Source organism: Lepidochelys kempii, chromosome 3, assembly GCF_965140285.1.
Source record: "Lepidochelys kempii isolate rLepKem1 chromosome 3, rLepKem1.hap1, whole genome shotgun sequence".
NCBI lineage: Eukaryota > Metazoa > Chordata > Testudines > Cheloniidae > Lepidochelys > Lepidochelys kempii.
The window spans coordinates 138989121-139015492 of NC_136382.1; the positions used below are offsets into that span (position 1 = coordinate 138989121).

The 26372-nt window shown below is 41.2% G+C and overlaps 1 protein-coding gene across 1 annotated transcript in view; it reads left to right on the forward strand.

The window, feature by feature from the left end:
- FMN2 (formin 2) overlaps positions 1-26372 on the forward strand; it is a 244572-nt gene that overhangs the window by 80182 nt on the left and 138018 nt on the right. Inside the window, 3 exon segments of the mRNA XM_078852229.1 lie at positions 7924-9183; positions 9185-9672; positions 10790-10934. Coding sequence (XP_078708355.1) covers positions 7924-9183; positions 9185-9672; positions 10790-10934 — 1893 coding nt within the window.

The following is a 26372-nucleotide window of genomic DNA, read 5'->3' on the forward strand; positions in this document are numbered from 1 at the left end:
TGTCTATGGCAGCTCAAACTCTGCTATATTTCCATTCCCAGGGCAGGGTGGGTATGTTCTAACATTCTTATGATAAAAGCTTAGCCAAAATTTCTGGACTTCCCTAACCTAAAAACTCAATCTACATACCTACCTACATAGGACAAATTTACATAAAAGAAGCAAAGAAGGAAGATGACTTATGTAAATCACTGATTGAAATGGTCACCTCATAACAAGCAGGAAAGAAAACCAACAGGCCATATCTCCTGACCTTTTAAGAAGTCCTTCATCCTCAATCCATCTGCTCCACTAAGAGGCAGGACTACTGCACATTCACAGAGTGTTGGCAGAGGTAAGCATGGTATTGTTGCTTCATAAGCTAGAAGACTTAAGCTTTTCTAGCTCTATTGTGCCAGCCCCCTCTTTGGTCACTAGTAGAGCATCTGAGCTGGCAACAGTGAGCAATCTAAGGTTCTATGTTCAAATCTAGTACAGACTATCCTCTCCTTCCCCCACACCCATCTCATGTATGCACTCCCTTCTCATTGGAGTGGGTGACAAAGCAACTAAGGCAGTTTCCAGGACAATTAGGAACATATAGAAAAGGTGGGCACGCTGCTGTGTTTCTAAGTCCACTGGTAGATCCCACCCTGTTTTCAAAACTCTTTACCAGCACCCAACTATATCAGATGAGCAGCCTCAAAGACTTAAGTTCTTCTTTATAAAGGATACTTCTTAGCAAAACCAAACCTAAGCAAAAACCCTCATTGGCATTCCTGTTCACTAACATTGCAAAAAACATTCCTTGTGCTATCTTGCAAAGGAGTACCATATCAGTGGAAGGTGGTAATGCTTGGCTTGTGTGTTGTCTCCGGGATGCTTAACGTGGTGGGGAGACAACTGATTCATCTAAGGTGTCTGGGGTTTAAAACAAACTAATTTGAGGTTCTTGATTGTAGCAGGGTTAGGAAAAATCCTAAAAGGACATTTCATTCACAATTAGTCAGAAGTTTAGGAGTGCTATTGGATTCCTCACTGATGCTAAGCTATTTTGCTTCATAAGCTAAACATCTGCAGGTAATGCTTTCAGCCATCTCTGGTTGGCTAAAGACTTTGTCCCGTCTTGGTAAATCATGATATGACCTCCGTTATTCATGCCTTTCCACCTAGCTGGAATATGGCATTGTGATATGCCTCGGCGTGAACCATCTTGTGCTTAGAAAACTCCAACCAATAGAGAGCTCTGCAACTCGTCTCCTCACCAACATGGGTTACGATGATCCCACTCCTGTTCTCCACTCTCCACACTGACTTTCCATAGAACATTGAGACACAGTCAAGGTCTCAGTTTTTATCTTCAAAATGCTCAATGGCCTGGGACTAAGATTGCCTAGTGCTCTGGGATGAAGACTGTGGTCAACAAAATCACTCCTCTGGTAGTAAAGAACAAAGGTAAAGCTCATATGTGCCAGAGACAGCTTTTTTTGGCGGGGTGAGCCTGAGACTGTGGAATGACCTCCAACAGGAGCTAAGAACCATCACAAACCTCACCTCCTTTGGCTACAAAGGTCAGGTGGATTTCTTTGACCTTGCTTTCTCTAACAAACACATCTATGTTGCTATATTTACAAACAAAATCCTACCACAACTAAATTCTCCAATATTCACTCTACTCCCCCTTGGGAGAGGATGGGAGAACAAAACATGACATGCTAAGCTTGTTGCTTAATATACTACTGGAAGGTGCTCAGATACTAATGTGATAAACATGAGATAAGAACCTACATAGAATAGAGCATTCATGCAGTGTGGGGCTTATTTTGCTAATCACTGTTTAGGGTATAGCACTTGTCATATGTCACTGAGAATAAATAAATTCAAACTTCTCTGTTTGGAAGGCTACCTTTTGGTGCTTGTACATACAGCCTCTATCAGTCAGCACCATTATATCTTGTCTCACTAAACGAGGGGGAACAAGGCCAAAAAGGAGTATGTTCTGATTGTTAAACATGTTTCAGAGACAGAAGAATGTAGTAGCAATTCCCTGTCCAGCAAACCACCTTGAAACTCAGGTTTTCGTTTGTTACATCTGAGAACTGCAGGGGTCACTCTATTGAGAGCTCCTTGAATTGCAAGACTGAATTTCTTCACAAGGTTCACACACAGTGGGCAGGGATACTTTCTGTATCCTGTATAGGTCCTTTCGGTTCCTATAGTATATGATACCTGTTTTTATTCCCACCCCCTTTCAGTACAGGTAAATGCTGTGGAGAGGCCAGAAACGCACATCTATCCATAGTTCCACATAAACCTCTAGTTCTTGCTAGATTTCCGTGTAGTCTTGGGAAAATTAAACACAACGACACACACAATGGGGAACTGGAGGGAGAGCCCTACAATTACAAGTCTTTGATGAAATGTCTGCTGTCAGGAAACTTTTAAAAATACAGGATTCAAAATCAGAAAGCACAAAAGAAAAACTATAATGCAATTTTATAAGCAATTCATTCTGTCAGCAACATTAGAACCAAAATTATTTTTGAGGAATTAAGTTTTAAGTAACTGATTGATCTAACTACTGAAGTAGCAGAGTAAATCTTCCACTGTTATTAGAACATTTACCTGTGTGCTAGTCTCTGTTTTTCCCAGGAATAACCAAAGCCTGGAGAGTATGTTCTACTCCTCAGAGTATCTCCCTTCCCAAACCTGTGGAATGCTAATATATTAGGAGAAGAAAGATATTGTCTAGAAATTTGAGCAAGAGACTGGGAATCAGGCTTTCAGACAGTGACTTTTCCTGAAGCCAAGGGCAAAGTAGTCAGTTTCTAACTCACTGTCTCCAGCTGTAAAATAAGAATATATTATATATATGTGTGTGTGTGTGTCACAAGGTGAGTGGGAGGATTAATTAAATAATATTTTGTAAGATGTTCTGAATATGAAAACAATTCAGTAAATGCCCAGTAGTAGTGTATCTCATTTAATAGCGTTCAACAACTCCAGCTGCAGCACTGGAGACTTAGCTGCTAAATACCATGTCTCCTTTCTTTATGCTGGGGCTGCAGGGCTCTCAGAATAGATGTTAAAACTTGTTAACCTTGGACCATTAGGGATCTGAGAAGTTATCAATTTTTCCTAACTGAAAGGACTAAAATGCATTGTAACCTTAAGCTGTGCTGTACTGTCACAGATAAGCAAGACCCGCAAGCCTGTCTTCTGTTTTGCCTGGAAAAAATTATTATTCTGTGGACAGAATGGTTAAAAAGAGTGCCTTCTTCCTGCAAACCTAGTAGAACCAATACAATAAAGTTCTGGATAAAATCCCAAATGAAAAATGTCGGCTTAGTGTCTAATTATGGATCTCACTCAGAGTCAACTTCATCTGGAACATGAAGTAACAAACTGCTGGAGAGTCTCAGAGGTGGACAAATGCAGCTTGGCGGCTTTTAGTCTCTGACACTAGAAACCTGTTAATTTCCAAAAGTAGAAAGTAATGTGTCTTTATTCTTGAAATATTACAGATTATCTTTGATTTAAGAATGGTAGTTTATATTCAGAGGCTAAAGGTACATTATTTTCTCTCCCTCCAATTCTATATCTCAGGGAATGTATATTAATGTGCATACATACTTATTTTCTTCTTCCCTATTCTTGAATCATACATAACCCATTTTTCCTGGATAAAGTGAGGCTTAAGCTTCCACCTTTCTTTCTTCCTTTACAGAAAGAAGACTCCCTCAAAGTACCCATGTCCTGGGTAAGAAGTCTAAGCAAGACAGAGGTCCCTCAAACATCTTTTTAAGCCACACAGTTTTTTGCTGTGGAGTTGTCCTTTGGACTTTAATGTGGACCTTTCTCATGATCAGTCTTTTACCTGGGCAAACCTTTCAGGTTCCTGGGAAGTGGCTTTCGTCTGTGTTTACATGTGCAGCAGAAAAATGTCTTCCTTTTCTGTTTCCGTGAACATTTAAAGTTTCATCAACCAATGCTTCTAATCTTTCTTGCCACTGAGGGATATTAAGAGCTTGCTGTGACTTACGCAAATCTTGGTTTAACTTCAGTGTATCTCATTCATAATTGTTTTGCTGAGGGAAGGCAAACCCAAGGCATGAGGGAAGAACTCAAGTCTTTTTGCTGGGGGAAGGAGGGTTAAAGGAGCTTTGGGCTGTCATCTTAATGGGCAAGGTAAAAAGTCTTTATTTACTTCAAACATACAGAAATGGCCAGTTCTAAAAGCAAAGGTGGTTTGATTTAACCTTTCTATGAATTATTGGACATAGAAATTAATGTAGTTATACTTTAGTTGTACTGAGCAGATCCTGATTATTTTTTTTAACTTACAGCAAAAGAACTGAAGGGAAGAGATCAATGATCATAACCAGACAAAATACATTGGCATTTCAAATTTGGGGCACCCTTTATGTGCCCCATATTTAAATGATCCCTAAGCATTTGGAATTTTTGGTTAGTATGAATGTTACAAAATTGAAAGGTATGAATGATTCAATGTTTTCTCTCTGGCTGAACTCACAGAAAGAATTCCAGTTTCCCCAATGAGGTTTTTAGATTTGATAAACTAAATTAATCTTTTAAGGACATTCTAGGAGATGTTTCAAAAACCAAATCAGTTTGTGTGTGGAAGGTCATTGTCTTGTTTTTCTTGAAACAATCCTTTCATCGCCTGAAAAAATTAACTGAGGCAAGATGTCCCAGCTTGAGACAAATCTTGGAAAACATTTGGGTGTTAAAGTAAATGATTCCAAATACTATATAGTCAAAGCATAAAAATACTGTTTTCCTCAATAAATATAATTGGTATAAGTCTCTTTGGACACACAAATGTTTTCCAAGATTTGTCTCAAGCTAGGACATCTTTTCTCAGTTAATTTTTTCAGGCATCTCTGAGACTCTGATAGACTGAAACATTAAGAACTTGACAAGAAATCCACTCCCTCCTTCCTTATTATGTAACCTCCTATCTCAAAAGACTGCTAAAATAAACTACAAAATGATGGAATGCAGTTCTGCTTCACCTTCATGTGAAGACCACCTCCACTGAGCTACCCATTTTTGTTTGCCTTTGGAGTAATTGCTTAACACATCTCTTAATTGCCCTATGACTTTTTTTTTTTTAAATGTGATCATGAAGCTTTAAAATTCCTATTTTCTTGCAATGGATTTTCAGCCCCATAGGATGAATTCCACTGTGTAACACTGAGTTCCAGTGCCTTCCTGCAGGTCAAGACGAATTTTAAGTTTCAAGGACTATATTTTGTTCATGGATATGGTAACATGTTAAAAAGCAGACTAAGTGGCCCTTTGTTCTGAATTAATATTAACAGTGGTAATTCTTCACCAACAGATTAATCATTGCCATATTAAATATTCTTAGAGCATTAGCTTCAAGTAAAATGGATCAAATTAATCTCTGGTGTAATTCTATTGACTTAAATAGGTTTATGGCAGGGATGTAATTTCTCCTTTAGATACAAATTAGAAGGCTATATCTTTAATTTTTTTTTATTATTTAAACATTATAAAAAAGTTAAAAGTGGCAGCCCGTGGCTGAAAGTGGATGGTCATATTTCTCAAGTGAATTCTGAAGAGTTGATGTTTGAATTTGTATAGGTATTTTGCATGTATAAATAGTCCTAGTACATATGTATTTTATTTTTATTTTTGAGAAATTGATCTTAATGTACAAACACCAGAATAATGGGGATGGATGAAGTTTTGTAATATTCTTTTCATCATACTTACACATTCTAATCCAAAATGTTTGTCCTTTATATTATAATAAAGTTTTTCAACAAAAATGTTGCTAATAAAATGGATTGAATTTTAATGGGATGTATAATAAAAAAGGTACCAGCAGAATATCCTGTAACTGAAGCTGAAGCAATAGGCAAAGCTATCTTTTAGCCTTTCTTTCCAGGTTACTGTTTAAAGCACTATGTAGTTATTGGCTGAGCAGCCAGTAACTAGCACCCACCTCTAGACAAATATATGGCCACCCAGTCCCTGCTTTAACTTGTTACCTACACATTAAAATCTGATAGGGAGAACCGTTTGCCAGTATTCATAATTTTAGATCCAAATGACTCTTCAGACTTTCTGTGAGACCGAGCATTGTAACTTGATGTAAATTGCTTCGAGTAGAGAGCAATCTGAGTTAGTCGCTTGTTACTATTTCATTTTAGTGAATGCTTTAGGAGACCTGGGAAATCCCAAGATAAACACATGCCTGAAATGTTGTGTTCAGAAAACAACTCGGTAGAAACTATTTTAGTATGCTATGAATATATCATTACTGGTAGTGAGAACTTTGCTTACAACAAAGAAAGCTGTTTTTTAAAATATATTCTTGTGTCATGTATGAGATGACAAGCATAATCTTCAGGACTGGGAGACAAGTAAAGGCTATTACTCTGTTAGATATTGGGCATTCATTTACAGATGCTTCTATGGTACTCCTCACCATTGTGTCTGAGGTCAGTAACTCTCAAATGTTCTTGGATGAAGCCTGAATTTCACCTATGAGGCTTACCATTTTACAGAAGGGAGACAAAAGGCACAAAAAGGTTGTAACTTGCCGAAGGTCACCAAGGAAATCTGTAGCAGAGAATGGAAAAATAAACCCCACATCTCCTGAATGTGTGCAGAACAGACTGTAAAACACAATCTACCTTACTGACTCCCTGTTGTTGTTCTGTTGTCCCAGTCAAGAGAGGATACCATTAAAAAAATCCTTAACATTTAATGAAGTACAGCAGAGGGGAAAAAAATATTCAACTTTAGCATTCCTGTTCCCTTAAATCTCTATCTGGGAACATTTGTATTGAAATGCTTCAGAATTTCTGATGTATCTATTGCCTGATTAGCTTCTTGAATTGCGGTCCTGATAAAGCACCAGTCATTACTATTCACTATCCCTGGGCTACATTGTTTCCTTGTGATGCGTTTTGATAAAGCACATCTCCATTTAAACAGAACACACTCCATTACTGGTATTTATTTAGGAACATAGGAATTGGCATATTGAATAGTCCATATATTCCAGTAATCTGTTTCCAACAGTACTAGATGCTTCAGAGGAAACTGCAAGAAGCTTCAAAGTTGGCAATAAGGGAATAACCGTCTCATAAAGGAAGCTTCTCCCTAATCCCTCTTTGTTAGTGGTTCTTTTATGCCCTTAAACATAGCAGTTTTGATGCTTTCTGAACTTGGGGAGAAGAAGTAGCTCCTAATTTTGTCTTATTTCTTGTCATTTTTCTTTCCAATTAGTTATGGTTCTACTAGTTCAAATACTATGCTGTGTAGCTTACTGTATTCAACATGCAGGACTTTCTGCCATCATAACTTTGCCATGTACACCAATATGATTGCATTCTTTTAAAAATTGGTTCCATATTGTTTTCTTTTATCCATTCTTGGGTGAATAAGGCCTGGGCTAGTTTAGCATGTATTCAAATGTAACATTTGGTCATTCACCCGGTCTATCATGTACAGTAATAGTGTACTAAAGAAATACTTAAAATGTTTTCAGTCATTACTGAAAATTTGTGCAAATTTAAGTATTTGTATAACTCTTCTATTACATCTAACCATAAAAAGAGAGTTGCAGTACTTTTAATCCACTGCTCTGCGGTTCTTTGTCCATCTTTGGAAAGCAGTACTATAGACAGGAGAATAACATCACAATATAAAGAACACACATGCTGATGAAGTCATTATAATCACTAATTATAGTGTGAGTGCCTAAACTAATTTCCATAGTAGGTTGTACCTGGGAATATGGTGTCTCCATTCTTACAGAGTGTAGAAGCAAATTGCTTTCTCTAGCAGTGGATGGTGCTAATCCCTATTTAGCTTCACTGCCCATGTGTGCTGATAACGGTTATCTCCTCTTTCTGTGTGTTGATTTATTTTTTCTTTTTGAAGGATGATTTCGAGTTGAAATCTGAGGAGCGTGCTAATGTAATTCAGCAGCTGGAACAAACCATCGAGGATCTGAGGACCAAAATTGCAGAACTGGAGAAACAGTTCCCAGCCCCAACGGAGGTACAGATTCCTTGCAGAGACCAAGAGAGTGAGAGTGGACATCCAGTTTGTGGGGAACGTGGTAATGTGGATCTTCAAACAGATGAAGAGAATGTTCTACCCAAAACAGTTTTACAAGTAAAATCAGTACAAACTTCACCAGTAGAAGATAGTTTTACACACTCAAAGCCTTCAGCCAACGCACTGCCACAGTCTCCTCCCCACCTGGAAGGGGATAAAATTGAACTGCCATCTCAGCCGTTGCCAACTTTTGAACTACATCCCACATATTGTTCTGAAGTATCTTTAATTCTGTCACCAAAACTAATCTCGACGCAGCTCGATGAAAGTCAGTCCACAGAAAGTACATCACAGCCACCTCGTGCAGGACCTGACACGGATCTATCCTCTTCTTTGTTTCAAGAAGCGACTGTATCGCCAGCTCCCCATCAGTCTCGAAATACTGAGAGTGTGACTTGCAGTGATTGTTTCCCTTCTGTATCCTCTGAACCCACTTGTAGCATCCCACCCCCACTGCCTGGCACAGAACTATCTGTTCCCCTGCCTGGAGCAGGACGCTCTTCCTTCACATCACACTTGCCTGGTGCAGGTGTCCCATCCCCACCACCTTTGCCTGGTTCAGGACTTTTCTTGCCTTTGGCTGGCACAGCAGTGCCACCCCTGGGCTCCTCGTTGCCTGGCATAAGTATGCCACCTCCTCTACCCCCACCTTTGCCTGATGGAGCGATGCCACTGCCTCCCGCTCCCCCATTTCTTCCATGTGCGGGAATCCCACCTCCAGCCCCTCCTCTGCCTGGGGCAGGAATACCTCCGGCCCCTCCTCTGCCTGGGGCGGGAATGCCCCCCCCTCCCCCGCCCCCTCCTTTGCCTAGTGCAAGAATCCCATGCCCACCTCCTTTGCCTGGTATGGGAATGCCTCCCCCACCCTCACCCCCTCCTCTGCCTGGTGCAAGTATCCCATGCCCACCTCCTTTGCCTGGTGCAGGAATGCCGCCCCCTCCCCCACCACTGCTTGGTGCAGGAATGCCGCCCCCTCCCCCACCACTGCCTGGTGCAGGAATGCCGCCCCCTCCCCCACCACTGCCTGGTGCAGGAATGCCGCCCCCTCCCCCACCACTGCCTGGTGCAGGAATGCCGCCCCCTCCCCCCCCCACTGCCTGGTGCAGGAATGCCGCCCCCTCCCCCCCCACTGCCTGGTGCAGGAATGCCGCCCCCTCCCCCCCCACTGCCTGGTGTAGGAATGCCGCCCCCTCCCCCCCCACTGCCTGGTGCAGGAATGCCGCCCCCTCCCCCCCCACTGCCTGGTGTAGGAATGCCGCCCCCTCCCCCCCCACTGCCTGGTGTAGGAATGCCGCCCCCTCCCCCCCCACTGCCTGGTGTAGGAATGCCGCCCCCTGCCCCTCCGCCGCCACCACCTGGGGCAGCTCTTTCTCTTCCACCACCAGCCCAGGGAGGCTTCTTGCCAACTTTCGGCCTTCCACAAGTCTGTGGGGTTCTTCCTCCTCCATTACCAGTTGGTTTATTTGTACTGGGGATGAATCAGGATAAAGGGAGCAGGAAACATGCAATAGAACCTTCTCGACCCATGAAGCCTCTTTATTGGACAAGAATTCAGCTTCATAGTAAAAGGTAAAATATGTACAACGTGAAGATGGAGAATTTGTTTTTGTTCCAAGCATGTTTCAATAACATGGGGTGAAATTAACTAAGTGCTTTAGTGTCTTGTAAATAGTTCTTTACAACATACACATTTTCATATAATTGCAATTTTAATTTTAACTGCCATTTAAATAAAATGCTCATTGCATTTAGCATTTTGTATGTTAAAATTAAACTTAAACTGCTTATTACCCATGAAAGCTATTTTACAAAGGTAATATTTCAATACTGTCTTTATGAACTACAGAAAGCATATTAGTAAGAAGTGCTATTTCCCCCCCCCCTTTTTTATATAGAACAGGTCAGTGCAGAGGGGGAAAAATGTATATATTTGCGCTGTTTGAGAAATCTTTTAAAGAACCATTTTCTGGATAACTTTGGGCCTGATCCTATGAGGTTCTGTGGACCCTCAGCTCTCAATATATGATACGTGTCAGGCATTTTGTGATTCAAATGTAAGTTGCTTGTACCTTTTTCCCTTTCCACCAGCACCAAGGTCCTGTCTCAAGCAACTTGCAAACTCAGGTAGTTTCTGAGTTTCCAAATGAATCCATGATATGCGTACACTCGCTCCCCATGTCTCCTACCTTATGATGTAAAAGGCCCACTTGCCTGTGACCCTCGTTGCTTGACGCTGCTCTGGCTGACATCAGATTTGTTGTTAATGTATTTCTCTGTTTTGCAGAATGCCCATTGAAATACTGATTTCATACTCATAGGGAAATACTAATTTTGATTTCAGTAATATTCTTCTCTCCCTGCCTATCATTTTCTTCACCTTCATACTTTTTGTCACTTAATAGTGGGTTTATCTTTTCTCAGCCCAAGCTTATTTCCAGTTCTGGTGGTTTTTTTATATACTGAGCTAGCGATAACGCAAACTGTGTGGCACATGTGCATAGAAAGCAGTTTGAAGCATACTGGGGTGTGGAGGACTTCAGATCCAAAATATAGTCTATTAAACTCCTGCTAATCCTGAAAGTAGCAGTCACTCAAAAATAATATTAACATTATTTTTCTTCATTCCACCATTTGTGACTATATTTAGTTTGACATTGCTCTACATAGGTCTTTTGCTTAACTTTAGAGATTCTAATGCTTCACTTGTGTGGGAAAAAATTGAAGAGCCTTCTATAGATTATCATGAGTTTGAAGAACTGTTTTCCAAAACCGCTGTTAAAGAGAGGAAGAAACCAATTTCAGACACCATCACAAAGACAAAGGCTAAACAAGTGAGTACTCTTCATTTCCCATGCTTTTGGGTCAGTATCTATCTACGCATACCTGGGCTGCAATAGGAAGCTGTGATGTATGGGGTTTGTTTGTTTGTGTGGTTGTTTGTTTTTCAAACTATTGTTCTGCGTGCTGTTTACAAATATATAAAAAAGGAGAGTATGGGTAATCATTTTAGAAGCTAGCTACATTTACGAACTTCCTCTGTAGTCAAATCAAGCTATGTCCCTGTATTAATTGCTTTTAAAATCTTTACATGGTGTCTGGAAGTGGCTAGAATAAACCTAAAATAATAGCCAGAAACAAACCTCATAACTTTTATCCTGTGACTGGGGGGAAAATAAGATATGCAAATATGATTAAATTGTACATTATAGTTGTGGTTGTTCCAGAGTACAGTTGACAGCTGTGTTTACTTACACACTTGTGAACTACACATACACATATGAAAGTTAATGGAACTAACCATTCTGACGTCAAAAACTCAGTGATTTCAAGGTTTAAACTAAGTTATGTTCCTAAAAGCATAGTTCTTCCTTTCCATTAAAATAGTGAGTTTCTGGGGAAAAAAAAAAAATTCTAACAGCACAGGTGAAATTTCAAGTATATGTATCTATCTATATATAGTATCTAACATTAATATATGTGTATGTGTGCACAATATATAGTTTGCAATTTGTTCTTATTAAGTATTTTAAAGTAAATATAATGGGTAAGGCTGGTAAGAATTCAGTGACTTATCTGACAATCAATGCTTGAAAGTTTCTGTCCATCCAAGTTCTTCTACCATAAAAATAACCACAGTAACGGAGCTTATAGTATGTGTATCTGTTTATATAGTACATGCACATGAATGCATAATAAAAAATGAAAAAGCAAAATGGAAAAAATACATTGATCAAAAAACTTCTTGAAATTGAAAGAATTGTAGTACACTGGGAAAAATCCGGACCATTATAAATGTAAAGATTACTAAGCAGGTTAAGCCTTGGTACGTAAGCTATTGCAGCCTCACATCTACATGAGCATAAAGAGAGTTCTGAATAGTTAGTTGCTCAAAATAAATTACCTTCCAATCAGTCTTTCTTTTGTTGTTGGTAGTCTGATAATCAGACGGACACAGGAATGACACACAGGAACATGCTCTTAATCAGAATTTTCAAATGAGCAGTCGAAACACTCATTCAAACTTGTCATTGGCTTGCAGGTATGGTGGTGGTTTCTCTATGGTGGTTATGGTTCTCATGTGTCCATATACAGGGCAATACAGTATAGGAATTTTCCAAACCCAGACTGCTTTTTATAACAGTCCTCTTCAATATCTCAGTGCCATAGATTTGGCAATGTTTAGTGATAATCTTTACACAGACATTATTTGACTAGGTATTGTTCCTTTAGTGCTACGTAACATTTAAAAAGTTGGTCTGTCATTTGGCCAGCCATTCAAGCATGTGATATCTTCTGATTGTGTGTCAGCATCCAGGGATGAGGAGCAGCAGAACTGACAGTATAATTGGGATTGTTACATTGAGTAGCCTGTGCAAAGTAGTCTTCTCAAGTGACCCTGTGCAGCCAGCCTATTTCAGTCTGTAGTTTTCACACAGTTCTAATGAAGGTAGCCTGAACAATTTATAGTATTAGGGCCTATGTTGGTCTTCTCCTGTCCTCAAAATAGTTTTGATTTGTACCCCTTGCCAATTATTATGAGTTTTTTCTCAAATAGTCTGTTAGTTCTTCATTAGTGCAACTGACTTAGACACCGGTAAGGTACGTGGCCAATTATTTATTTTTTTTCCTGAATGACTGTGCGCACACAAAATGTCACAGAAGAGCAGGAAAATGAAAAAGTTCAGTGGCTGAAATTTTGTTGAAATAAAGCCTTTTTTGTTCTACTTTTGTAGCAATATTTATCTGCCCCATTTACATGTGATTCATAGTTTTATAGATGGTTTATAAAGGTTTGTTTTTCAAGGTGCTTTATAAACAATTCCCCTCCCATTGCATGTGTATACTGACTGGATGACATGTAGGAATTTTTGGCATCTCATGATTCATTGTAGGAACCAGACTAGAAATGTTCATAGTAGTGGCAAATATTTATGAAAAATTCCCTAACAATGCCACATATACACAATGGAAGTTCTGGTTTTCTTAAATCCTTTAAAGTAACTTTAGAATTCTTATGTTCTGGCATCTTCTTAACTGTTTGATTACAGTTTCCTACACAGTACGTTACCTTCACAGTAATAAAGTGGCTGTGCTGTCCATCTGCATGATTTACATTATAAGAAATATAATTTATATAAGTTTATAAGCTTTTAATGTTCTGTGACTGTATTAGTGGATTTTTTTCCCCTTTGCATTTGGCTTTTTTGACTTTTACAGCAATTCTTTAACAAAAAAGGGAAGAAAAATGTGTCACTTTGTTCACTGTATGGAGTTTGCCTTGCTTTCCTGTGATTAAATTATTGTATTTGTTGCTCAAAGTGAACATGTGTTCGCACAAGCTGAGCCTTGCAATGGTTTTTATCTCCAGCTAGCAAATGAAACAGCAACACATCTCTAAGAATACAGGCTTGTCTAAACAGAACTTTAGTGCATAGTAGCAAGCCGGGGCGTGAAGCTACAGCACACTAGCTTGCCACAGAGTAATATCTCATGTGGGTGGGGCTGCAGTGCGCTATGAATTCTGTAGTTCATGCCATGGAACTTTTCGTGCACTGTAGCATGGGATATTGCTGTGTGGCAAGGCGATGCACTGTAAATTCAGACTTTGGCGTGCCATGCACTATTGTCCCATGTGGTCATGTCCACATGCAAGACCGGCTCCAGGCACCAGCAAAGCAAGCACATGCTCGGGGCAGCACAATTCCAGGGGCGGCGTTCCGGCCCCCCTTCTGGGTTTTTTTGGGGTGTTTTTTTGTTTTTGTTTTTTGCTTGGGCAGTTGCGCTCTTGGAGCTTGGGGCAGCAAAAAACCTGGAGCCGGCCCTGTCCACATGTGCGACATAAACAGAATAAATAAAGTGGTGTGAAAAGGGAGATTAAATAATTCAATAGAAAGGGTTTTGTTTTGTTTTAAATGAAAGAAACCAGGAATAGCTGTGGGGTTAGTTTAGTTTGCTATGTCCTCTTTGTTCCATAAAGCAGCACACATTTGTCAGCACAGCACAACTGGCTGCAAATTTCAAGTGGAGAATTTTACTTGTTCAGGACAACTGTCTGCTAGCTGAAGGCTGGCAGAGACAGGGTAGTCTGCTCCACCCACCCTCTGTCCACCTGTCCTCGGCACAAGAGGTAGGGAAGGAGGCAGACTGGGGCCCGGGAAGAATATGGTGGAGAAAGAGTTGAGTATGCTAATCCTCCCGTTACCGGGAGCAGATATTGGAAGATCAGGGCACTGCGGCTGGATCCACTCTTCAGTGCATCTGAGTGCAGCTTGTTCACGGAGGAGAATCCATCCCAGTATGTATATTTCCCCACCATGAAACTTTGTTCTTTTATATCCTACATATTGTATGTTGCTGCTATTATTTTATCCTTTATTTGAATTTCAAAAATGTAACTATAGACATCCATTCTATACCCTGGGTGCCTAATCTCATAAGATACAACCTGCTAAATAATACAGAAAGTTTCTGTTAATATAAAACCAGCTCAGTCTTCAGAATAGCTGCAGAAAAGGAGAGATGCTAATCTGTGATGAGTTCCCTTCCCTCAATCCTTTACTTCGGACACTGATTCTTGTCTACATATGTCCAATTTCCGTTGCTGTTGTAAAGGAGAGAGAGCTATATATTGTGTGACTAATGCTCACAGACAATCTCATTACTTAGATTGCAAGATCTTTGAGACCAGAGCAATTTTTGTACTGTTTGTACAGCACCTAACAACACAATAGGGTCCTGGTCCAGGACTAGGGTATACACATGCAGTGGTATAATTTTAGTAGGCTCTTAGCACTACATTTAATTGTATTTGTTTTAGTTCAGTTTGAAAAGTAACTATAATCTTTACACACGTTTCTCTGGCATTCCAGACTCTCTTCCCCCATGGAATATCCTTCATGGATCCCTACACTTGGTGTCTGAGGTATGGGGTGGGGAGAAAGAGACAGAGTTGTTGAGAGGAATTCACACTAGGAGAGGAGGCTTATGTTCAGCCTGGCATGGAGACAGAGGGTGTAAAGAGACACAAGGTTCCTCTTTCCTTGGTTGTTTTTAATTACCCTTGACAATTTGAGTAGTTTCTGAGTAGATGCTGGTTTTGTATTAAAACTTTTACCTTTAAAATAATAAGGAATTCTTTTGTCCTGTGTTATGTAGGAGATCAGATGAATAATCATAAAGGTTCTTTCTGGTTTTAGAATCTGTGAAACTTCTTATCTGCGCTTTTACGTTTTACTGGAAAGGTCCTTTAGCCATAAATCTGTGTGTGTGTGTGTGTAGGGGGGAACATCTTTGTGGACAATTGCTACACCCAGTGGTCTCTCTGGCAGTTGGTAGTACACAACCTGTTCAATAGAGGGGTGGTTAGTTAGACCACAGACTGACCTTTCATCGTACTCCAATGCCAAATAAGAACAGTTCTATGTTTGAACAAGCAGAAATCAAGGGCATATATCAAAAGCCTTTCTTTTTCATCCAGGGTTAGGCCTTCTGATTGTGAGTGCCTGCATATAACTTTGTTTATCTTCTGCATAGGGACCTTAGCAAGATGATGCAAGGGAAGAGCATGTGTGATCCTTATGGCTCCTGCTTGGGTTCACTACTTCTGGTATTCAAAGCTCCTAACTCTGGCTGAGAAATCTCTTCTTTATGCCAGACATACTGATCTTCTCCAAGAAGGAAGGAAGGATTGGTTCATACAGACAAAGTTTCTCTTTATTTAGCCAACAGGCACTTTGATACTATGGCAATCAGCATCATATGGCGGATCCTGGCATTCTAAGAACAAAATCCTTGGGTTTGTGGCTTGATGTTTTGTCATTTTCTGCTCTAGTCCATAATGAAAGCTCATGTTTCCCAGTTTATCAGGCAGGCTGTGGTTTCTCATCCTTGTTGAGTGCCCTCCATCTTAGAACACCACTTGCCATACTGGCTATTTATTTTTGTTCACCTGCATTTGCTTATAAAGTGATTCTTTAAGGAATTTTTGTAAGTGTACCCCTCTAATGCAGCTTGGTAGGCTTACAGATCTTTCAGTCATGTGATATTTATATGACATATGTATTTAAAAGTGGCCTTCTTGGTGATTGGTGGCCTCTGTCAGGTGTGTATGAGTGAACTCCAAGCTTTTATGGCTTACCCCCCTTCCAATGCCTTTGTAAAGACAAGGTAGTTTTTATGATCTTATCTATCTTGCTGAAAGTCTAATTTTTATCTAGATCTCCTGTTCTCCTCTCCAGACCCCATGACTCTGCAGGACTATACTTCACAAACTTATTGTAGGCATCTGGCTGTTTCCTGGATAGACTGGATAGCTTAGGTCTTTCTGGAAGTCCACCTAGTTTGTTGTATTTGGAGAAATTTTCTCCTTTTAGTTGTTCTGTATAGATGCTACTAACATGGCCTGCTCTTGATACTCATAATTGATAACTGAAGGTTCAGATATCAGGGGGCCCATAAAGCCCATTGCATCAGCGATATGGTACTAGACTCACTGTTTGCTCCGCATTCGCATCCAGCCCTCCATCATAACTCCTACTCTATCCACAGGCACTCCCTATATGTGCACATATGTTCCCCAGACCAGCTGCCCCACTTGCCCCACTACAGCTAGCAGCAAGATGAAACCTCTGATGAGATGCCATTATTTTCTAATTAATCATCATATATTTGGAATTAATCTCCAGGAAAGAGGACCTGTGGAAGCAATTAAGTAGGAGTGAAAATACTTACAAGTAAATGGAGAACTAGAAATACATTGTCTTTATAGATCCTCACTTGCCTTCCCTGCGTCTTTGAAGTCTGTGGCTTATGGTGCTTTCTTTACTCAGTTCCTATATGTCTTTCCAAAAAAATTCTTTATAATGAGCTTGATGTCAAGTTACATGTGCAATTACACATGATGCCCTCACCTGCCCTCCCCCAATGCACACACCCCCGCCCATCTTCAGGAGCCAATGTCACCTTGTGGTTCTGAGGTCTGCAAAGCACTAACCTGGATTGAACAATTTGCAAGGTATATGGGGCATAAGACTTCATGTTCCCGCGCAATTCTGCAAGATGCTACATGTCCAATAGGACTTCAGCGAGCTCAGTACCTTCAAGATTGAGCCGCTAGATCACTCCACTTAATCATAAGTAACTTAATTTTCACTATAGTCCTATAAAGGTGATCTACATTTCAAACAATGATTTTTTCATTTGCTGCTGGCTTAACAGAATTTATTTGTTGGGCTCTGTCATAAATATAAAGGGAAGGGTAAACACCTTTAAAATCCCTCCTGGCCAGAGGAAAAACCCTTTCACCTGTAAAGGTTTAAGAAGCTAGGATAACCTCGCTGGCACCTGACCACAATGACCAATGAGGAGACAAGATACTTTCAAAGCTGGAGTGGGGGAGGGAGGGGACAAAGGGTCTGGGTCTGTCTGTGTGATGCTTTTGCCGGGGACAGAACAGGAATGGAGTCTTAGAACTTAGTAAGTAATCTAACTAGATATGCGTTAGGTTATGATTTCTTTAAATGGCTGAGAAAATAAGCTGTGCTAAATGGAATGGATATTCCTGTCTTTGTGTCTTTTTGTAACTTAAGGTTTTGCCTAGAGGGATTCTCTATGTTTTGAATCTAATTACCCTGTAAGGTATTTACCATCCTAATTGTACAGAGGTGATTCTTTTTACTTTTTCTGCTATTAAAATTCTTCTTGTAAGAAACTGAATGCTTTTTTCATTGTTCTTAAGATCAAAGGGTTTGGGTCTGTGATCACCTATGCAAATCGGTGAGGATTTTTATCAAACCTTCCCCAGGAAGGGGGTGCAAGGTTTTGGTGAGGATTTTGGGGGGAAAGACATTTCCAAACGACTCTTTCCCAATAATTAACCTGGTTAGACGTTTGGTAGTGGCAGCGATAAAGTCCAAGGGCAAAGGGTAAAATAGTTTGTACCTTGGGGAAGTTTTAACCTAAGCTGGTAAAAGTAAGCTTAGGAGGTTTTCATGTAGGCACCCACATCTGTACCCTAGAGTTCAGAGTGGGGAAAGAACCTTGACACAAGCAGATAACTGAGCCAGGCACGGTCTCTGAGCAATCTGAGACTTACTAAATCTAACCTTGTTTGTAGGGTGTGTATACCCAAAGACCTCAATATAGCCCTGGAGTCCTTTAGCACGCGCAGGGGCTCATCCGTAGTTCTCGGAAGAGCTTCTGATCATCAAATGGGAAGTCTTCAACTGTATTTTGAGACTCTCTTGGGAAGGCCGACAACTGAAAAAATCAGATGGTGGTGCTACTGGAACCATGTATATGTAGTAGCTCCACATGAAGAGAAGCGAGTGCAAAATTATACCTGATGTCTGCCCTGTGAAATGCTACTTCGTTTACATTTTATGGGGTTTGGCAATGCAAACCTCTCTAAACAATAAAAATTATGGCTATTAAGTTCTATGTGGCAGACAAATAGTGGTTAAACAGAGACAGACAGTAGTTGTGGTTAAACATTAGTGGATGTGGCTTTCAATGACTGACAGAATTTGTTTTCCTTCCAATGACAAGAATTTTCTTATATTGTTATCAAATATGTTTCAAGAAGTCCCTGACCATTTTTAAAGGATTCCCAAAGAACATGTGGTCTGCAACAGAAACTTGCACACCGAAGTTAACAAGATCGAATTTAAGAATGTGTTTCAATTTAGAACTGACCATTTGTGTTGCCATTGTAACATGATACAAAAGTATCCCTTTAAGTGGTACTTCTGTTGTATTTATCAGATTAATGTGGTGCCGCTGCCCCTCCAGCTTCCCCCACCTGAAAATGCCTTTATAGATAGGTGTGATTTATTGAACTTCAATCTGTGGAAATATCAAACTGATAGCTAAATCTGCTGTTTATTATGCAAGGGAGGCAACAGAAGCCTGCATTAGAAGTACCATTTGCTCAAGATGTAAATGTAAAATGCTCATATTGATAGACAGACAACGTGGGTGAGATAATATCTTTTATTGGACCAACTTCCGTTGGTGAAAGAGACAAGCTTAAAAGCTGCACAGCTCTTCCATAATAACACTGCAAACAGCTTATCATTTAGGTTTCCTAAAATATTAAACCAATAGAGATTTGAAATGGATAAGCTTTAAAAACCTATTCTATGCACACATCCTCAGTAAATTTGAATTTGAGTTCATTTTTAAATACTTTTTATTTATACCATAGTAAACATTGGGGATAATGAAGTTCATCCCTGCTCAGCAGAAGAAGCCATTATTGTGAGACGGCATAGCCATAATGCCACAAGAGTGGCATTTATAGGAAGCAACTTTAAACTGTTTCTGACTTACATGGATTCTCTGATAGATATTGGCATTTGTAAAGATCCTACAATTAGTGTTTCTGTAGTGTTTTTTATGGTCATCTGTTATACAAAGCAGATGTGTTTTGTATCCTATTGAGCTGTGGAAAATACCTTTTCATTTTTCCTTCTGGACATTGAAATACATGTTGTTTGTGTGTTTATGCAGTACACTGAATAGCAGTGCTAAGTTTAGTGCTCTTATTTGCAGAAAAGTTTTATTTGTGGAAACTGATTTGTTTTCTGTGAGGATGCTTGTATGTGCTTAGTTGTGCATTGATTATATATGCTATATGTAAAACATTGGCTAAATTTGAAATAGTTTTGAAGAAAAGCTGTCCAAATAACTTTCATGCAGTATTGTAGTAGCTCTGGTGGTCCCAGGCTATTAGAGAGACAAGATGAGTCAGGCAGTATCTTGTATTGGACCAACATCGGATGAAGTGAGCTGTAGCTCACGAAAGCTCATGCTCAAATAAATTGGTTAGTCTCTAAGGTGCCACAAGTACTCCTTATAGTTTTTATGGGGCATTTAGTGCACTGGATGAGTTACACACATGTTGTGATAGGCATGTGTAGGACCCATGGATCTTGAGGGGATGTAGATCATTGTAGCAGTGTAGGTATGTCTGCTGGTTTTGCATCTGTTGTTCTGACAGGGTATGGTGCCGCTTTGAGTTGATGTGCCCTAGTCTGTGAGGAGCTTGCTTCTGGTGATGAGCTTGGAGTGGCTGGGACATTATTTGAAGGCCAGAAAAGGGGGTTCAGGAAAGATTTAAGGATGGGGTCTCCACTGAGTATGGGGTATAGTTGTTTGATTATACCCATATGGGTTCTAGTGTGGATGGTAGGTGACAAGTAGGGATGTGTGGTCAGTTGCGGTTTTATTTTTGTATTGAAGCAGGTTCTCTTGTGGTATTTGGATGGCCCATTCTATGGACTTTCTCCTCAGAGCATATATCATATTGCCTTGCTGTAGATAACATATTTCTTGGTGTGATTGGGATATTCACTGGATCTATGAAGGTAGTTGTGGTGATCTGTGGGTTTCTTGTATATAGTTATCAGTAGGGTTTCACTGCTGAAGCTCATTGTGGTGCCCTGGAAGTTGATGCTGGTGTGGGAGAGTTACAGAAAGAGTTTTAAGGACTGGTGGTGGTGGTGGTTGAAATTGTGGTGGAAGTCTGTGAGGGAATTGCCAGTCCAGAGGATGAAAATATCCTCAATATATTTCAGTATATCATGTGGTTTGATCGTATGGTCCAGAAATTCTTCTTCAAGGTGGCCCATGAAGATGTTGGAGTATTGGGGAGCCATCCTAGTACCCAGGGCTGTTCCCATGGTTTGGACATTGCTTATTGTTGAATGTAAAATTGTTATGGGTGAGGATGAAATGGATGAGCTCTGTGATGTAGTTGGGATGGGTATCTGAGGATTGTCCATTGTCTTGTAAATATATGAGGCAGGGAGCTATACCTTCATTGTGAGGGGTGGTAGTATAAAAGGGAAGTGACATCAATGGTGGCGAGGATGATGTTCTGAGAGAGGTTGTAAATGTTCTGGAGTTTGTAGATAAAGCTGGCCCTTTGTGCGGTGAGTGGTTTCAGGATGGTTTCTGAGAGTCTAGATCAGTGATCACCAACCTGTCGATCGCAATCGACTAGTCAATCCTGGAGACTCCCCCAGTCAATCGTGATCTCTGCCTGCAGCGGTGCAGTGGTACTGCCTACCGTGGCCCCACGCTGCTCCCGGAAGCGGCCAGCATGTCTCTGCGGTTCTTTTGGGTGAGGAGGGGTCTCTGCATGCTGCTCCTGCCTGCAAGCACCACCCCCGTGGCTCCCATTGCCCGGGAATGTGGAACTGTGGCCAATGGGAGCTGCAGGGGCAGTGTCTGCAGAGAGGGGCAGTATGCACACCCACGTGCCCCCCCCCGGGGCCACCCTTCCAGGAGTGGCATCACTGCGTGGTGCACTACTGGCTGGCAGGGTGACCCAGCTTGTGATGGGAAGGAGGAGCTGATGTGCCTGAGTGGGGCCGGGGCAGGCAGGGAGCCTGCCTTAGCCCTGTTGCACCACCAACTGGGAGATGCCTGAGGTAAGTGCCCCCGGTTGGAACCAGCACCCCATACCAGCACCTCCTGAACTCCCAGATCCCTCCTGTACCCAAAGTCCCTGCCCCAGCCCTGAGTCCCCTCCCAGAGACAACACCCCATACCTACTCCTCCACCCAAACCCCATTCCACAGCCTGGACCCCCCTCCCAGAGCTAGCACCCTGTACCTCCTCCTGCATCCCAAGGCTCAGCCCCAGCCCGGAGCCCCCTTCTGCACCCAAACTCCCAGAGTTTGCACCCTTCACCCCCTTTTGCCCCCAACTCCCTACCCCAGGCTCAGCCCAGAGCCCCTTCCCACACTGTGAACCCCTCAGCCCCAGCTCAGAGCCCACACCCCCTCCCGAACCCCCGTCCTAGCCTGGTGAAAGTGAGTGAGGATGGGGGAGAGAGAGGGATGGGGGGGGTGAGGGATGGGATGGAGTGAGTGGGGCAGGGCATCAAGGAAGGGACATGGCCTCAGGGAAGGGGCAGGGTAGATCCTGGGTTGCCCTTACATTCAAAAAGTGATCATGGGCATAAAAAAGATTGGAGACCACTGGTCTAGATATTCCTTCAGTAAGAGTGATGTGACCAGGTATGGTGGGTCTGCTTGGGTTACCTTGTTTGCGTATCTTGGGAAGCGTGAAGAAGGTCTTTGGGGTTGGTTTGTAGGGGATAAGTTTGTAGAATTTCTCTTGGAGTTTTTTGGGGAAGGATTTGATGATAGCCTTAAATTCCTGAGTAAATGGTGGTGGTCTTTGAGTTCTCTATAGTCGGAGGTGTCAGAGAGTTGTCTGTTGGCCTCGTTAATGTAGTAGGATGAGGGTTCTCAGCTGTTGTAAATCAGCATAGCTTCACTGAATTTGCCCCCTTAGTCTTCAAAGAAAGCCCCCCATGGGTGGTCGAGCTAATGTCATTTATTAAGTTTTCCTGGCTCTTTACATTATAAAACCCTGTTTTCATTTGCTTTTAGCTTTGCCAGTGGTTCAGGCGGACATTCCCCATGCTAGGTGTCAGCCTCAGGCTGAATAATTTTGGATTAATACTGCCATGTTAAAAAAAAAATCACAAAACTGTTTCCTTGAGAAACTTTAGTGCCCCTGTGCTTTGGAGCAGAGACTTGAAATTTGGCAGTGTGTCACCTTGCTGTCAAAGATGTCCTATTTGTGGCCTGTCCCTATGAAAATTTCCATACTTTTGGCCAAGTTATGAGCCACTAAAAATCTGTTTTCACATGCTCAGTATGACTTTGTATTTTGTAGTTAAATGTTCCAAAGTTTGCATCTGTAGTAAGCATGTTCTATCCCTGGAATATAGATGCTCAACAAGACTTTCCATGAAATTGCTGTTCCTGGCACCACTTTATCTAAATAATTAAATATTAATTGAACCTGACTCTCTCATGTCCCAGGTGAGGGCCATAACCACTGGGCTGTAGAGAGTGTCTGTCTGCTGTCTGTCTGTCTCTCTCTCTCTCTCAGTAATGGGGCATCGGACATGAGCACTGAGAGCAGGGAGACTTTCTCTCCTGTGCTGTGACCCCTTCAGCTGGCACCTAAGGAGCGTGGTGGAGGAGGAGGAGGAAACAGCCTGACTTAAAAGCGGAGGGGTGAGAAGCCAGATACCTGGGATAGCAAGGGGGGCACTGGGACCAGTGGGCATGGGGGTGGGGGAGAGTGGGAATGGGATGTGGAACTGAGGACAGGCTACAGGTGCAGAAGGGGTCAAGCTTAGGGGGATAGGGGGGAAAAGAGTCTGTGCCCACTAGAACACACTCCCCTCAGAACCTGAACCAGTATTAGAGCTTGGCAGGAAATAGTTATTCCATCCTGCAAATATTTCTAAAAGTTTGGGAAAAAATTTCTTGTTCCGTATCGGATAAAAATGAGACCTTTTGTAGCTTTTTGATGCTGCTTGGAATCTCTACAGCTCTAAGTGCTCAAGTCCCACTCCAGATACACTCCTTCCCACTCCATCACACCCCATATGCTACTGCTTGCAAAGGAGTCCTCAAAGCACAGTCTTTTGTGGTCTTCTCATTGCCTTCATCCGGGAGAATCCTCCCCCACTAGGCACATGGGCTGTTCAAGAGGATTTATGCTGCTCTGGCCCTTTTATGCAATTTAAAGGGTCAGAGTGGGGGTGAGGTTCTCACTCCTGATTTTTACTGCTGCAATAGCTGAGGAGAACATTAGGAGCTTTAGTGATAGTAATAAGTGGGTTTTTTTTCCGGAAAAATAAGAGTTTAAACATTTTAGTTCAATTATATTTAGTTGGTCAAATTATAAAATGGCTACAATTTCTTCCCCCGCACAACACTCATTTCCCTATCAAGTGGTTTAAAATTTTGTCACCCCAAAACTTGAAGGTTTAGTGCAATGGTATTTGATGGTTTCATACAATCACAGTTAAACGTGACCCCTATTATCAATGACATTTATATAAAACTTTTATTTTATGTCAAATCATGATTTTTAAATATGATCTCTGACTTAATTTAATTTTGTTTTTCACACTCCAAAAGCCTGTGAAATTAGAAAAGTGATTTTGCTTAGTATAAATAGAACAGAATCAAATGTAGATTTATAGTGAATAAATTGAGTAAAAGGCATAATCTTTATAGACTCTCTTCTGTCACCACTTACTTCTACTTGAGAAAAAGCTTTAGGGCCTTTCCTTTACTGTCAGGTGAGACATTTCCTTTTTTTAAATGGCTCTAAGATCTCTCATTTGAGATCATAGCAGTTTCTCCCTTTGGTTTTCCACTTTCCTTTGTCAATCTCCCTGAAGTTCAGAGATGATTTTGTAATAAAGTAACTTCAGAATGAGCATGATTTTTAATACACTGAGGCATGAAATGGTGCATTCAAAATGAATGAGTAAATGTATGCCTAATTTGTTTGTACAATGACTAGGATTGTTTATATCGGTTAGGTGACCACATATGCAGATGGCCTGGTAAGTGCATTGCAGGAGAAGTTTGAAAATCGTGGGTTTTATACCTAATTTTTACAAAGTGTAAGTTTGAAGAAAGACTGTATTGTGTTTTATGAAAGTCAATGGGATTATGCTCCTAACTCACTTAGAAACTTTTAAAATCTCCCTATAGTTTCCTAAATAGGGACTGGGGAGCCTAACCTGAGGCACCCCTTTTTTGAAAATCATAGCTGTGGTCTTCAAGAAATAATGAGGAAAAAAAGCCAGTTGTTGTGGATAACAATGAGCTAAACTGGCAGAGATGATCAGGTCTGGTGGTTTGCGGGGGAGCCCTGTATTTTCTTTTAAAACCAGGGAGTTGAAACGTTTCTATGTATTTCCCTCTGCACTTTTGAATCCATGATTGTTTCTAATTAGAGGAACATTTTAGTCTATTGTTCTGTCTCCTGTTGAAGAACATGATACACAGTAATAAGTAAAATAAGCATCTGAATCTAAACAATCTGAGTAATTTTTCATGTAATGTCATAACAGAGAGTCATTAACTAGAGCAGCAATCTATTATTAGAGGGTGACCTCTATAATAACATGAGGGGTATTTGTTTCAACCAACAACATGTACATCTATGCTATTTTAATGGTAAAACTGTGTGAAAGAGTGTGAACAATTTCTTATACGTAGGGTTGAAAGCTTATGACTTATGAAAGCTGAATCGTGACGAAGGTGGGAAGGAATGAAAGATAAGCTAAAGAGTTAATTTAATTTTCAAACAGAAGTTGCAGCATTATGAAGTAGGCACATAAAGCTGGCTAGCAGTTTGCATTAAAGGTATTGTGCTAGTTTATACAATGTGACAACAGCTGGTGGATGGCACCTTTATAGAGGTGTATGGTGAGGAGGGTTTTGAAATTTCTAGTTTTTATTGATGTAAAGGAGAATCTTGAATTGGAGAAGGGAGCAGAGCTGATTGGATAGGAGTGCCAGTCAAGAAAGATATATTCATTTGGGGTGGTGGGGGGGAAATGGGGTTCAAAGCACACTTATACAGAACCTAGCCAGAACCAACCTTCCCTGGAGCATTAGACTTTAATCTGGTCAGTGTGTCTGATGTTGGCTCCATGTGATATGGGTGGCTTTGTTAAATGCTTTGCCATGAAGATATGTATTAACACTTGGGGCAGCGCACACAACATTTTAAGACTAGTAGAAAATGTTGGGGATCTTGCTGTATCACAGCATTGCCACTCATGTGCTACAGCTCCTTTCCCCCTTACCCTAACACCACCAATACAAACTAGAGATTGGGTCTGAATATTTACTGGGGAACCTGGTGATGGTGACAATAAAATGTCATCCTCAAGTCTGTGGGGAGGGTATAAAAAGTGAAAGAAGGCATGGAGGCTTCAATACACCCTTGTAGCCGTTCTTTACAGTTGGAATAGACTGGAGCCTATTGAAGGGTATGTCTACACTATAAAATTAGGTCGATTTTATAGAAGTCGATTTTTAGAAATCGATTTTGTACAGTCAATTGCGTATTCCCCCCTAAGCGCATTAAGTCAGTGGAGTGCGTCCTCACTACTGTGGCTAGCATTGACTTATGTAGCGGTGCACTGTGGGTAGCTATCCCACAGTTCCCACAGTCTCTGCCACCCATTGGAATTATGGGTTAAGCTCCCAATGCCTGATGGGGCAAAAACATTGTCGCGGGTGGTTTTGGGTACATGTCTTCAGTTGCCCCTCCCTCCCTGAAAGCAATGGCAGACAAGTGTTTCGCGCCTTTTTTCTGTGCAGACGCCATACTACAGCAAGTATGGAGCCTGCTCAGCTCAGCTCACCTTCGCTGCTGCTGTTGTGCCTTGGGTGCTGCTGTCAGCAGATGGTGCAGTAGGACTGCTCACC